Below are 13206 nucleotides of genomic sequence, written 5' to 3'. Positions count from 1 at the left end.
GGGAAATGAGATACTCGTCTTGGATGTGCAGCGAGCATGTTTGCCAGAAGGGTGTGGGACCCTCTGGCTCTTTTTTGGTTGACTGAGAGGCTGTCACAGAGTCACAGAATCAACCAGGTTGGAAAAGACCTCAGAGATCATCAAGTCCAACCTATTACCTAAAACCTCATGACTAACTAAAGCATGGCTTCAAGTGCCACATCCAGTCCCTTTTTGAACACCTCCAGGGGCAGTGACTCCACCACCTCCCTGGGCAGCACATTCCAATGGCCAATTACTCTTTCTGGGAAGAACTTTCTCCTCACCTCTGGCCTAAACTTCCCCTGGCACAGCTTGAGACTGTGTCCTCTGGTTCTGGTGCTGGTTGCCTGGGAGAAGAGACCAACCCCCACCGGGCTACATCCTCCCTTCAGGTAGTTGTTGAGAGCAATGAGGTCTCCCCTGAGCCTTCTCTGGACATGTTCAAGTATCTCACACACAATGTCCTACCATTTCCACCTCCACTTTTCACAGTTTTTTAGGAGCTGAACCTATGTTTCCTCCTTTAAAGGAAAGTAGAAACTAAAAGGTGGGGGAAAGAAACAACACTAGTAATATTCTGGGAGTATATCATGCAAGAAGCTCAGTGTCAAGCTTGAATATATCCAGACAATGGCAACAAGGCTGCTGAGGGGTTTGGAGCACAAGACCTATGAGGGGAGGCTGAGCACAGAAGTACTTACATATAGCTTATGTACAGCTTCAGAATACCTGAACTGTTTCCTACCTTCTAAAGCCAGGCTACAGGCTGGGGACAGAGTGGCTGGAGAGCAGCCAGGCAGAAAGGGACCTGGGGGTACTAGAAGACAGTAGGCTGAACATGAGCCAGCAGTGTGCCCAGGTGGCCACGAAGGCCAATGGCATCCTGGCCTGCATCAGGAATAGTGTGGCCAGCAGGAGCAGGGAGGTCATTGTGCCCTGTGCTCAGCACTGGTTAGGGCACACCTTGAGTCCTGTGTCCAGTTCTGGGCTCCTCAGTTTAGGAAAGTTGTTGAGATGCTGGAAGGTGTCCAGAGAAGGGCAACAAAGCTGGGGAGGGGTTATGGAGCACAGCCCTGTGAGGAGAGGCTGAGGGAGCTGGGGTTGCTTAGCCTGGAGAAGAGGAGGCTCAGGGGAGACCTTCTTGTTGTCTACAACTCCCTGAAGGGAGGTTGTAGCCTGGTGGGGGTTGGTCTCTTCAGCCAGGCAACCAGCAACAGAACAAGAGGACACAGTCTCATGCTGCACCAGGGGAGGTTTAGGCTGAATGTTAGGGAGGAATTCTTCCCATAAAGAGACATTGGCCATTGGAATGTGCTGCCCAGGGAGGTGGTGGAGTCACCATTACTGGAGGTGTTTAGGAAGAGACTGGATGAGGCACTTGGTGCCATAGTTTAGTCAATCAGATGGTGCTGGGTGATAGGTTGGACTTGATCATAGTATCATAGTATCATTCAGGGTTGGAAGGGACCACAAGGATCATCTAGTTCCAACCCCCCTGCCATGGGCAGGGACATCCCACACCAGATCAGCCTGGACAGAGCCTCATCCAGCCTGGGCTTAAACACCTCCAGGGATGGGGCCTTGACCACCTCCCTGGACAACCCATTCCAGGGCTTCACCACTCTCATGGTGAAGAACTTCCTCCTCACCTCCAGCCTGAATCTCCCCACCTGCAGCTTCATTCCATTCCCCCTAGTCCTATCACTACCTGAGATCCTGAGCAGTCCCTCCCCAGCCTTCCTGTAGCCCCCTTCAGATCCTGGAAGGCCACAATGAGGTCACCTGGGAGCCTTCACTTCTGCAGACTGAACAGCCCCAACTCCTTCAGTCTGTCCTCAAAGGTCTTTTCCAACCTGGTTAATTGTGTATTCTGTATTTTATTCTTATTCTGTATTAGTTCTCCAGACTGAGTTTGATTGAGGGAGGGGGCTGTTATTCCCTGTATTTTTTATTGTTAGGAACTGAAAAGACCCTCTTGTCTGTCTGAATCATGGAATAATATGGAGCCTTGTAAAAAGCACAAGCACAGAATCAATGTTGTTCCCTTTGTTTCAATCTGAAAGGTCATCTTCCTTACATTCTGCTTTGCCAAAGTCATTCCGTGATCTTGTAATGGAAGAAGAAAAGTCTATGAATAATTCAACTGGTGCTGGTCTCAAAAGAGCTGGATATAAAGGAACTGAGGATTCATCAGTCCAAAACACCACAAGGTAAGAGAGCCCTCCTCTGCAAATCAACAGCCATTGTACAAGAGCCACAATAACTTGTTTAAATCCTGCTGGAATGAGAAAGGATGAATTAGTTACTTTAAAAAACCAACCTCCTCTGGTCATTCTTTTAATGATTCTGTTAAGAAGATTTTGTGAATGGAATACTCTTAGGAACAGGAACCATAAAGACTAGAAGGATTTAATAGAATAGAATCAACCAGGTTGGAAGAGACCTTCAAGATCATTGTGTCGAACCTATCAACCAATCCAACCCACCTGAACAACTAACCCATGGCACCAAGCACCCCATCAAGTCTCCTCCTGAGCACCTCCAATGATGGTGACTCCACCACCTCCTCAGGCAGCCCATTCCAATGGGCAATCACTCTCTCTGTATAGAACTTCTTCCTAACATCCAAACTGAGCCTCCCCTGGCGCAGCCTGAGACTGTGTCCTCTTGTTCTGGTGCTGGTTGCCTGAGAGAAGAGACCAACCTCTGCCTGTCTACAACCTCCCTTCAGGTAGTTATAGAGAGTGATAAGGTCACCCCTGAGTCTCCTCTTCTCCAGGCTAAGCAACCCCAGCTCCCTCAGCCTCTCCTCACAGGGCTGTGTTCCAAGCCCCTCACCAACTTTGTTGCCCTTCTCTGGACTTGTTCCAGCAAGTCAACCTCCTTCCTAAACTGAGGGGCCCAGAGCTGGACACAGGACTCGAGGTGTGGCCTAACCAGTGCAGTGTACAGGGGCAGAATGCCCTCCCTGCTCCTGCTGGCCACACTCTTCCTGATGCAGCCCAGGATGCCATTGGCCCTCTTGGCTGCCTGGGCACACTGCAGGCTCATGTTCAGCCTACCATCAACCAGCACCCCCAGGTCCCTCTCTGCCTGGCTGCTCTCCAGCCACTCTGACCCCAGCCTGTAGCACTGCATGGGGTTGTTGTGGCCAATGTGCAGAACCTGGCACTTGGATGTGTTCAATCTCCTGCCCTTGGATTCTGCCCATCTGTCCAGCCTGTCGAGGTCCCTCTGCAGAGCTCTCCTATCCTCTGACAGATCAACTCCTGCCCCCAGCTGGATGGAATCTGCAAACTTACTGCTGATGGACTCAATGCCCTCATCCAGATCATCAGTAAAAATATTAAACAGGCTGGGGCCCAGCACTGATCCTGGGGCACACCACTAGTGCCTGGCTGCCAGCTGGATGTGGCACCATTCACCACCACTCTCTGGGCTTAGCTCTCCAGCCAGTTCCTGACCTAGCTCAGAGTGCTGGGTTTGTAATAAGGGATGGGTTTGTAGCAATAGGATGAGGGACAATGGTTTTAAACTGGAGCAGGGTAGAGTTGGGTTGGACATGAAGGAGGAAGTTCTTCACACTGAGAGTGGTGAAATACTGGCACAGGCTGCCCAGGAATGTGGTTGAGGCCCTGGCCCTGAAGACATTCAAGCTCAGACTTGATGTGGCCCTGGGCAGCCTGCTCTGGTTGGAGGCATCCCTGCTTACTGCAGCAGGAGTTGGACAAGCTGACCTTTGAGGGTCCCTTCCAGCCCGGTGCGATCTGTGAACGTCGTGAATGTGCTGTGAAAGGGCTTCAGGCCAGAGGCAGAGCTGCCCCAAAGCTGGGCTGTGTGGATGTGGCTGCATTGTTTCCAGGGACAGCTCAGCCTTGGGAGTTATGCTGTGCAGCTGTGCCTGTGGAGCTCACAGTCCAAGCTGGAAACACAGGCCTGACGTGACTGAGCTTTGTTGTGGCAGCCTGGGCTGTCTTCACTCCGTCACCCCAGGGAGCAGCGAAGAGGCTTAGTGGAAACAAGCCTCTGTGGCTCAGCGTGGGAATGGCCCAGTTCTGGCATGGCTAATAATGAGCTAGTAAGTAGTACATGACTCAAATGGTACAGTGAAACCCCAGAGGTTCTGCAGGAGTCTGGGCTTTGAGTTCCATTTTGTGAGAGCACTCGTTACATCAGGGAGGCACCGGCCCGGAGCTGCCTGCAGATGAACAGCTCCTCCAGAAACACTGGGGGGCTGAGTGCTGGGGCATCTTGGTGGCTGTGCAGGAGTCATGGCAAGTTCAGCCACCTGGAGTTAATCAAGTTGGTTGAGGACTGATGATACTTGGCTGGTCTGTTTCCATGCAGAACCACTTAATGTCTCTGCAGACAACTTCCATTTCCAACACTTCCAGGTTTCCAATTTCTGGGATTTTCTTGTTGAGGTTTTTTTTTCCCCCCCTCCATTTTTCTGTTTCTGCTAGCTTCATGTTTCCCATCATCTGTCCCATGTCTCCAGGTTATTTTCACAGAATCACAGAATCAATAAGGTTATAAAAGACCTCAGAGATCATCAAGTCCATCCTCTCACCCAACACCTCCTGACTAAACCATGGCACCAAGTGCCACATCCAATCCCCTCTTGAACACCTTCAGGGATGGTGACTCCACCACCTCCTTGGGCAGCACATTCCTTGGTTAACAACTCTCCCTGTGAAGAACTTTCTCCTCACCTCCAGCCTAAACTTCCCCTGGCACAGACCTTTAACAATTGGCAGAGAACACAGGATTAAAAGAACCCAAACCACTTCCCTTCCATGCTTCCCTTCCTTCAAGCAGCAGTGGAGAGAGGCTCTCAAAGAACATCTTTCAAAGCAGAACCTCTGCAGTGCCCGAGCTACTTTCATGCCAGCTGAGGACTTAAATTTAGCATAGTGAAATACCTGCACTGGATTTAATGTCTGAACTGAGTGTCTTGCTAGCAAGAAGCACAGAAGTACTTCTGTACAGCTTATGTGCAGCTTCAGAATACCTGAACTGCTTCCTGCTTTCTAAAGCCAGGCTACAGGCTGGGGTCAGAGTGGCTGGAGAGTGGCCAGGCAAAAAGGGACCTGGGGGTACTGGTTGACTATAGGCTGAACATGAGCCAGCAGTGTGCCCAGGTGGCCAAGAAGGCCAATGGCATCTTGGCCTGCATCAGAAATAGTGTAGCCAGCAGGATAAGGGAGGTCATTCTGCCCTGTGCTCAGCACTGGATAGGCCACACCTTGACTCCTGTGTCCAGTTCTGGGCCCTCAGTTTAAAAAGATGTTGAGATGCTGGAAGGTATCCAGAGAAGGGCAACAAAGCTGGGGAGGGGTCTGGAGCACAGCCCTGTGAGGAGAGGCTGAGGGAGCTGGGGTTGCTTAGCCTGGAGAAGAGGAGGCTCGGGGGAGACCTTCTTGCTGTCTACAAATTCCTGAAGAGAGGTTGTAGCCGGGTGGGGGTTGGTCTCTTCTCCCAGGCAACCAGCACCAGAACAAGAGGACACAGTCTCATGCCGCACCAGGGGAGGTTTAGGCTGGATGTTAGGAAGAAGTTCTTCATAGAAAGAGAGATTGGCCCTTGGAATGGGCTGCATGAGGAGGTGGTGGAGTCACCATCACTGGAGGTGTTTAGGAAGAAACTGGATGGGGTGCTTGGTGCCATGGTTGAGTTGTTTAGATGTGGTGTTGGGTGACAGGTTGGACTTGATGATCTCAAAGGCCTTTTCCAGGTGGGGTCTCACCAGAGCAGAGTAGAGGAGGAGAATCACCTCCCTCACCCTGCTGGCTCTGCTTCTCTTGCTGCAACCCAGGCTCTGGTTGGCTTTCTGGGCTGCAAGTGCTCACTGCTGGCTCCTGTTGAGCTTCTCATCCCCCAGCACCCCCAAGTCCTTTTCTTCAGGGCTGCTCTCAAGCCAGTCCCTGCCCAGCCTATATCAGTGCTTGGGATTGCCCTGACCCAGCTGCAGGACCTTGCACTTGGTCTTGTTGAACCTCCTGAGGTTGTCATGGGCTCACCTCTGCAGCCTGTCAAGGTCTCTCTAATTCTTTTAGCTTTCTATAGATGTTTTTTTTCCCTCTTTCCCATGTGTTGGTGACCACTTAGAGAGGATTACCAAAGCCTTAATGAAAATGGGCACTGATTTATTACAGCCCCAACACCCCTTAGGGGTTTTATTGAACAGTGCTATAGAGTAACTTAGAGCAGCCTGCCAGCATTTCTTAGTATGCTGTGACTCTTCTTAGAGCTCTGGAAATGACAGAAACTGCTGAAGATTCCTAGGACATGACAAGACCAGGTCTCTCTTTCTACTGCTGTAGGCTTTTCCTGACAGATACACTTGCCTCTTAAGGCACACAGTATGCCAGATGTGACTTCTTTTTTGTTGAGGGGTTGACATTTTGCAGCTGAGGGAAATAGCTTCCTGTGGGGAACTCTGTTGGCATTGCAGGAATTTTGGGTTTCAGTTGTGCTCATTCCACTTTGATGCTCTTCTCAGGAATGTGGGAGCTGATTGCAGAGTGTGTGCTGAGAATCCATCCATTCTGAGCTTACCCTGCTGGATGTGATTTACTAGTGCTGCTGCAGCACTGCTTCCTTTACATGATTTACTCATTTTGAGTACAGGACACTTGTGGGTGTGGTGTTTTTATCTTGAAGACATTCTTAGAATATTAATTGCAGAGTGTCTAACTCATTTCATGGAATCACAGAATCAATAAGGTTGGAAAAGACCTCAGAGATCATCAAGTCCAAGCTGTCACCCAGCTTAGTCACACCTTGTGACTAAGCCATGGCTCCAAGTGCCACATCCACTCCTTTTCTGAACACCTCCAGTGATGGTGACTCCACCACCTCCCTGGGCAACCCATTCCAATGGCCAATCTCTCTTGCTGGGAAGAACTTTCTCCTCACCTCCAACCTAAACCTCCCCTGTCACAGCTTGAGACTGTGTCCTCTTGTTACAGTATCACAGTATCACAGTATCACCAAGGTTGGAAGAGACCCCGAGGATCGAGTCCAACCTATCAACACAGACCCCATGACTAGACAATGGCATCAAGTGCCACGTCCAATCTCCTCTTGAACACCTCCAGGGATGGTGACTCCACCACCTCCCTGGGCAGCACATCCCAATGACGAATGACTCGCTCGGTGAAGAACTTTCTCCTCACCTCGAGTCTAAACCTCCCCTGGCACAGCTTGAGACTGTGTCCTCTTGTTCTGGTGCTGGTTGTCTGGGACAAGAGATCAACCCCCACCTGGCTACAACCTCTCTTCAGGTAGTTGTAGACAGCAAGAACGTCACCCCTGAGTCTCCTCCAGGCTAAGCAACCCCAGCTCCCTCAGCCTCTCCTCATAGGGCTGTGCTCCAGACCCCTCCCCAGCTTTGTTGCCCTTCTCTGGACACCTTCCAGCATCTCAACATCTTTCTTAAACTGAGGGGCCCAGAACTGGACACAGGACTCAAGGTGTGGCCTAACCAGTGCTGAGCACAGGGCAGAATGACCTCCCTGCTCCTGCTGGCCACACTGTTCCTGATGCAGGCCAGGATGCCATTGGCCTTCTTGGCCACCTGGGCACACTGCTGGCTCATGTTCAGCCTGTTGTCCACCAGTACCCCCAGGTCCCTTTCTGCCTGGCTGCTCTCCAGCCACTCTGTCCCCAGCCTGTAGCACTGCATGGGGTTGTTGTGGCCAATGTGCAGAACCCAGCACTTAGATGTGTTAAATCTCATCCTGTTGGACTCTGCCCATCTGTCCAGCCTGTCAAGGTCCTTCTGCAGAGCTCTCCTACCCTCTAACAGATCAACACCTGACCCCAACTTGCTGTCTTCTGCAAATTTACTGATGGCTGACTCAATCCCCTCATCCAGATCATCAATAAAGATATTGAACAGGATGACTCTTATTAAAGTAGCATGCCACTGTTCAGATGCTCACATGTTAGAAAATCAGCCTTTGTGTATTGCCTCTGTGGTTGGAAAAGATCTGCTGGACACACTCTTCTTAATGCACCCCAGGATACCATTGGGTGCATCCAGAGTGTAGCCAGCAGATCAGTTCTTCTCCCTCTCTATTCTGCTCTTGTGAGGGCCCACGTGGAATATTGCATCCAGTTTTGTCTCCCCAGTTCAAGGGGGGCAGGAGAGAGTTCAACAGAGGGATACCATCCCAGAGGGATACCAGACCCCACCTGGAGTACTGCCTCCAGTTCTGGAGCCCCTATTACAAGAGGGATCTGGAGGTGCTGGAAGGTGTCCAGAGAAGGGCCACAAGGATGAGCAGAGGGCTGGAGCACCTCTCCTATGAGGACAGACTGAAGGAGTTGGGGCTGTTCAGTCTGCAGAAGAGAAGGCTCTGAGATGACCTAATTGTGGCCTTCCAGTATCTGAAGGGAGCCTACAGGAAGGCTGGGGAGGGACTGCTCAGGATCTCAGGTAGTGATAGGACTAGGGGGAATGGAATGAAGCTGGAGGTGGGGAGATTCAGGCTGGATGTGAGGAGGAGGTTCTTCACCATGAGAGTGGTGAAGCCCTGGAATGGGTTGTCCAGGGAGGTGGTTGAGGCCTCATCCCTGAAGGTGTTTAAGCCCAGGCTGGATGAGGCTCTGGGCAGCCTGATGTAGTGTGAGGTGTCCCTGCCCATGGCAGAGGGGTTGGAACTAGATGATCCTTGTGGTCCCTTCCAACCCTGACTGATACTATGATACAAGGATGATTAAGGGACTGGAGCACTGCCTGATGAGTAAAGGCTGAGAGCCCTGGGGCTGTTTAATCTGGATAGGAGAAGAATGAGAGAGGATCTAATAAAGGTGTACAAATATCTGGGTGGTGGGTGTCAAGAGGGAGAGAGGAAGGGGACAGGCTCTGCTCACTTGCACCCTGGCATAGGACAAGGTGCAATGGATATACACTACAGCACAGGAGGTTCCACCTCAATATGAGGAAGAACTTCTTTATTGTAATGGTCCCAGAGCAGTGGAACAGGCTGCCCAGAGAGGTTGTGGAGTCTTCTTCTCTAGAGACTTTCAAGGCCTGTCTGGCTGTGTTCCTGTGTGACCTGTGCTAGATTCTGTGGTCCTGCTCTGGCAGGGGGGCTGGACTCAAGGATCTGCAAAGGTCCCTTCCACCCCCTAAGCTCCTGTGCTCCTGTGATCATCAAATCCAACCATTACTGAACTTTACCAAGCCCACTACTACCCCAGAGGATGCCAGAATGAACACCCAGACTGGAAATTGATTAAGTTCTGGTAGTCAGAAATGAACATCAGTATCTCCTGTAGTCACAGCATCACACCTGAAGACACCCTAATGCCCTTCATCTGGAACAGCTCTACATCTTTTTAATGGCTCTAAATTGGTGAGAGGATGCTCTGTTAGTGACATTCACTCTTCTTTCCTGTCTTTTCTTCCAGATGCACCACTAGAAACAGCCCAGGCCTGGAAGACCATGTTCTGGATTCTCCACACCTGGAGAGTCACAAGTAAGTTTGACAGTGGTTAGTTCCTGGAGCTTGATTTCTGCATGCTGTGCTGATCTTGTTCTTGCTGTTGCCTCATAATGTCATTTGGCTTGTGGTTTTTGTTTTGCAGTCCTTGGCTAGCAGCATCCCCAGCCAGCTCTCCTGTCATAGCACCTGTCATGTTTTCAGCTATTGTAGAGGAAGAGCTCCAGCAAGAAGCTGCTCTTATTAGGAGCAGAGAAAAACCTTTGGCTTTGATCCAGGTAAAATGTTAACTTACTGCAGCTGCAAAGCAGCATGAAGAGGTTCCAGTAACTGGTTGAGAGATGAATTTTGTGGTTAGCCTGGAGGTGAGCAGAAAGGTCTTCACAGAAAGAGTAATTGGCCACTGGAATGTGCTGCCCAGGGAGGTGGTGGAGTCACTGTCCCTGGAGGTGTTCAGAAAGGGATTGGATGTGGCACTTGAAGCCATGGCTTAGTTAGTCATGAGGTGTTGGGTAATAGGTTGGACTTGATGATCCCTGAGGTCTTTTCCAACCTTATTGATTCTGTGATTCTAGGGATTGGTACACTTAGCAACATTTACATAATGATATCTAATATAATGATATTTGATATCCTCTAACAATAACTTCACATTGCTGTTTAATAAAGCAGGCCTGTATGAATAGAATTGAATAGAATAGAACAGAATAGAATTGAATTGAATTGAATTGAATTGAATTGAATTGAATTGAATTGAATTGAATTGAATTGAATTGAATTGAATTGACCAGGTTGGAAGAGACCTTTGAGATCATCGAGTCCAACCTATCACCCAACACCATCTAATCAACTAAGCCATGGCACCAAGCACCCCATCAAGTCTTCCTAAACACCTCCAAAAGTCAAGTCAAAGTGAAAGTCAAGTGGACTGCTAAGTCCATGATTAATGCATTCACAGCATCAGAGGTTGAAAGGAACCTCTGGTACCTGGCTAATCCAGACCTCCTGGAGCGCTTGTGTCCTGCTGTGTTGCCTTTCCACCAGGTGGTTAAAGTTCCCAGCGACCAGCAGGGCCTTCAGGTTGTCTGAAGGCCTCATCTACTCTTCTTCCTGATTAGGTCTGTAGCAACCATGCCAGCATCTGGGTGAGGGCAATCCCAGGCACTGATATAGGCTGGGCAGGGATCTGGCTTGAGAGCATCCCTGAAGAAAAGGACTTGGGGGTGCTGGGGGATGAGGAGCTCAACAGGAGCCATCAGTGAGCACTTGCAGCCCAGAAAGCCAACCAGAGCCTGGGCTGCAGCAAGCACAGCATAGCCAGCAGGGTGAGAGAGGTGATTATCCCCCTCTACTCCACTCTGGAGAGACCCCACCTGGAGTACTGTGTCCAGTTCTGGAGCCCCTATTACAAGAAGGATCTGGAGGTGGTGGAGCGTGTCCAGAGAAGGGCCACAAGGATGAGCAGAGGGCTGGAGCTGCTCTGCTGTGAGGACAGACTGAGCGAATTGGGGTTGTTCAGTCTGGAGAAGAGAAGGCTCTGAGGAGGCCTAACTGTGGCCTTCCAGTATCTGCAGGGGGCTACAAGAAAGCTGGGGAGGGACTTCTGAGGGTGTCAGGGAGTGATAGGACTGGGGGGAATGGAGCAAAACTAGAAATGGGTGATTGAGATTGGATGTTAGGAAGAAGTTCTTCCCCATGAGGGTGGTGAGACACTGGCACAAGTTGCCCAGGGAGGTGGTGGAAGCCTCATGCCTGGAGGTGTTTGCAGCCAGGCTGGATGTGGCTGTGAGCAACCTGCTGTAGTGTGAGGTGTCCCTGCCCATGGCAGGGGGGTTGGAACTGGCTGATCCTTGAGGTCCTTTCCAACCCTAACACTTCCACAATTCTGTGCTTTTGGAGCATAACCATGCTGCTGGTGTAAGTGTGGCTCTGACACTGCCACCCATGCTGTTTTTCCCTGGCAGATTGAGGAGTGTGCCATTCAGGATCTGCTGATCCACTACGAGGCTTTTGACAACCCTGATGAGTTTGTGACGGTCGAAAGGGCTCCGCAGGGACCTATAGCAGCACCGATGTGGAACAAGCACTGATTTGTAATCCTCACAGGCCATGTGCACCCCTGAAGTTCTGCTCCTCATCAAACACAACTGGAGGAAGGGGAATCATGTCATTTTTAACATCAGCATTAAAGCCCTGCACATAATCACTAGGTGTTGGTTAGAGAGAATGGAAATAATGCATTCACTGTGTCCTTGACCCACGGTATCTATCCTCTGTATGCTTGGAGAGGAATTCCTCAACAAGAGAGACTCTCAGCAATGCTCCATGAGGCTGTAGATTGGCACTGCAGTTGCTAATGTTAAGGTGGGAGGAGGGGTTTCTGCTCAGCTCACGGGTGGCTGAAGAGCGACCTGCCTGCTTTGTGATTGCACGTGGAATCCACTCTGCACCACTGGACATCTTCAACCTTGTGGGGGTGCTTGCATTCTTCAGAGCTTCCTGGCAAACTGGGGTTATTGGCAAAAGTTCCTGCTTGAACTTTGTGTGAAAGTACAGTTTGATCATGCAGTTTTCCTTCAGTGTGCAGGTCCTGGCTCTCTGCTGGTTGTGGCCAGTACCTCTTACTGTCACGCTCCTTGATGGACTTCCTGTGCTGTGCTAAGTGCCCTGCCATTGCCTGCTCCCAGTGGAGGTGTGCATGTTTGAACACTGCTGTGAGGCTGGCCCCTGAGCAGCCAGCTCTGGTGTGAAGTAAAGCACCCAGCTGAGTGGAAGGGGGTGGCACTTCATCAGCTCCTCTAGAGTCTTAACTCTGGTAAACGTGGTACAGTTGTAGAACCACTCTCTGGAAGGTACAATTCACTTTGAAGTGCTGAGGGACTCAACCAGATCTCTCTCTTCAGTGTGAAAGCTCACAGGGATGAGTGCTTGACTTGGGGAACCTGCAAACACCTACCTTTCAAAGGCTGTCATAGGTGGCTTTGAGTATTGTGTGTTCCAAAGTTCTCTGTGCCTGGTTTAAACAAATTTATATATATATATAAAAAGTTACCCCCCCCCTCCCCTTACCTGCAATATTGTCTGGTTTGTCTGGCTGCATAGGTGTGTTTGAACTTGTATTTTTCACTAGTCTTCAGTACTCAACCTCTGGAAACCTAGAATGGAAAGAGCTACAAGAAAATGAATGTAGAGAATGATCACTGTGTGATAAAAGAATCTTGGGGGGGGAAGCAAAAAAAACAAACCAACCCCACACCAAAACCAAACCCTCTGTAGAGATGTCTAATGGTTTCAGGTCAAGCTGCACCAAAAAAAAGCAATCCCCCTTCCCCCCACAAAAATTGTGAAGAAATGCAATAAAACCCTAAACTCTTGATTTACACTCACCATGGTTGGCTTTTGTGTGCTGTCTCTATGTGATCAAGGCTTTAGGTGACTGGGGAGTAGTGCAAACTTACTTTAGTGCGTGGAACAAGAAGGCCATCCAGAGGGACCTGGACAGGCTGGAGAGGTGGGCACAAGCCAACCTCATGAGGTTCAACAAGAACCAAGTGCAGGGTCCTGCATCTGGGTTGAGGCAATCCCAGGCACAAATCCAGGCTGGGCAGTGACTGGCTGGAAAGCAGCCCTGAGGAGAGAGACTTGGGGGTGCTGGTGGAGGAGAAGCTCAACAGGAGCTCTCAGTGTGCACTTGCAGCCTGCAAAGCCAATCAGATCCTGGGCTGCATCAGG

General features: G+C 50.3%; 1 protein-coding gene across 2 annotated transcripts in view; it reads left to right on the top strand.

Moving 5' to 3' along the window:
• IBTK (inhibitor of Bruton tyrosine kinase) overlaps positions 1–12860 on the top strand; it is an 80448-nt gene extending 67588 nt beyond the window's left edge. For both annotated transcript variants that reach the window (XM_068148655.1, XM_068148646.1), the window contains exons 26-29: positions 2085–2231; positions 9442–9510; positions 9620–9752; positions 11439–12860. In XM_068148655.1, coding sequence (XP_068004756.1) covers positions 2085–2231; positions 9442–9510; positions 9620–9752; positions 11439–11564 — 475 coding nt within the window. In that variant the 3' untranslated portion in view covers positions 11565–12860. The remainder of the gene's footprint in view (positions 1–2084; positions 2232–9441; positions 9511–9619; positions 9753–11438) is intronic.
• Positions 12861–13206: the final 346 nt, after the last annotated feature.

Source organism: Melanerpes formicivorus, unplaced genomic scaffold (assembly GCF_026170545.1).
Source record: "Melanerpes formicivorus ecotype bairdi unplaced genomic scaffold, bMelFor1.0.p_v2 SCAF_2, whole genome shotgun sequence".
NCBI classification, from domain to species: domain Eukaryota; kingdom Metazoa; phylum Chordata; class Aves; order Piciformes; family Picidae; genus Melanerpes; species Melanerpes formicivorus.
This window is presented reverse-complemented; position numbering and strand designations above follow the sequence as displayed.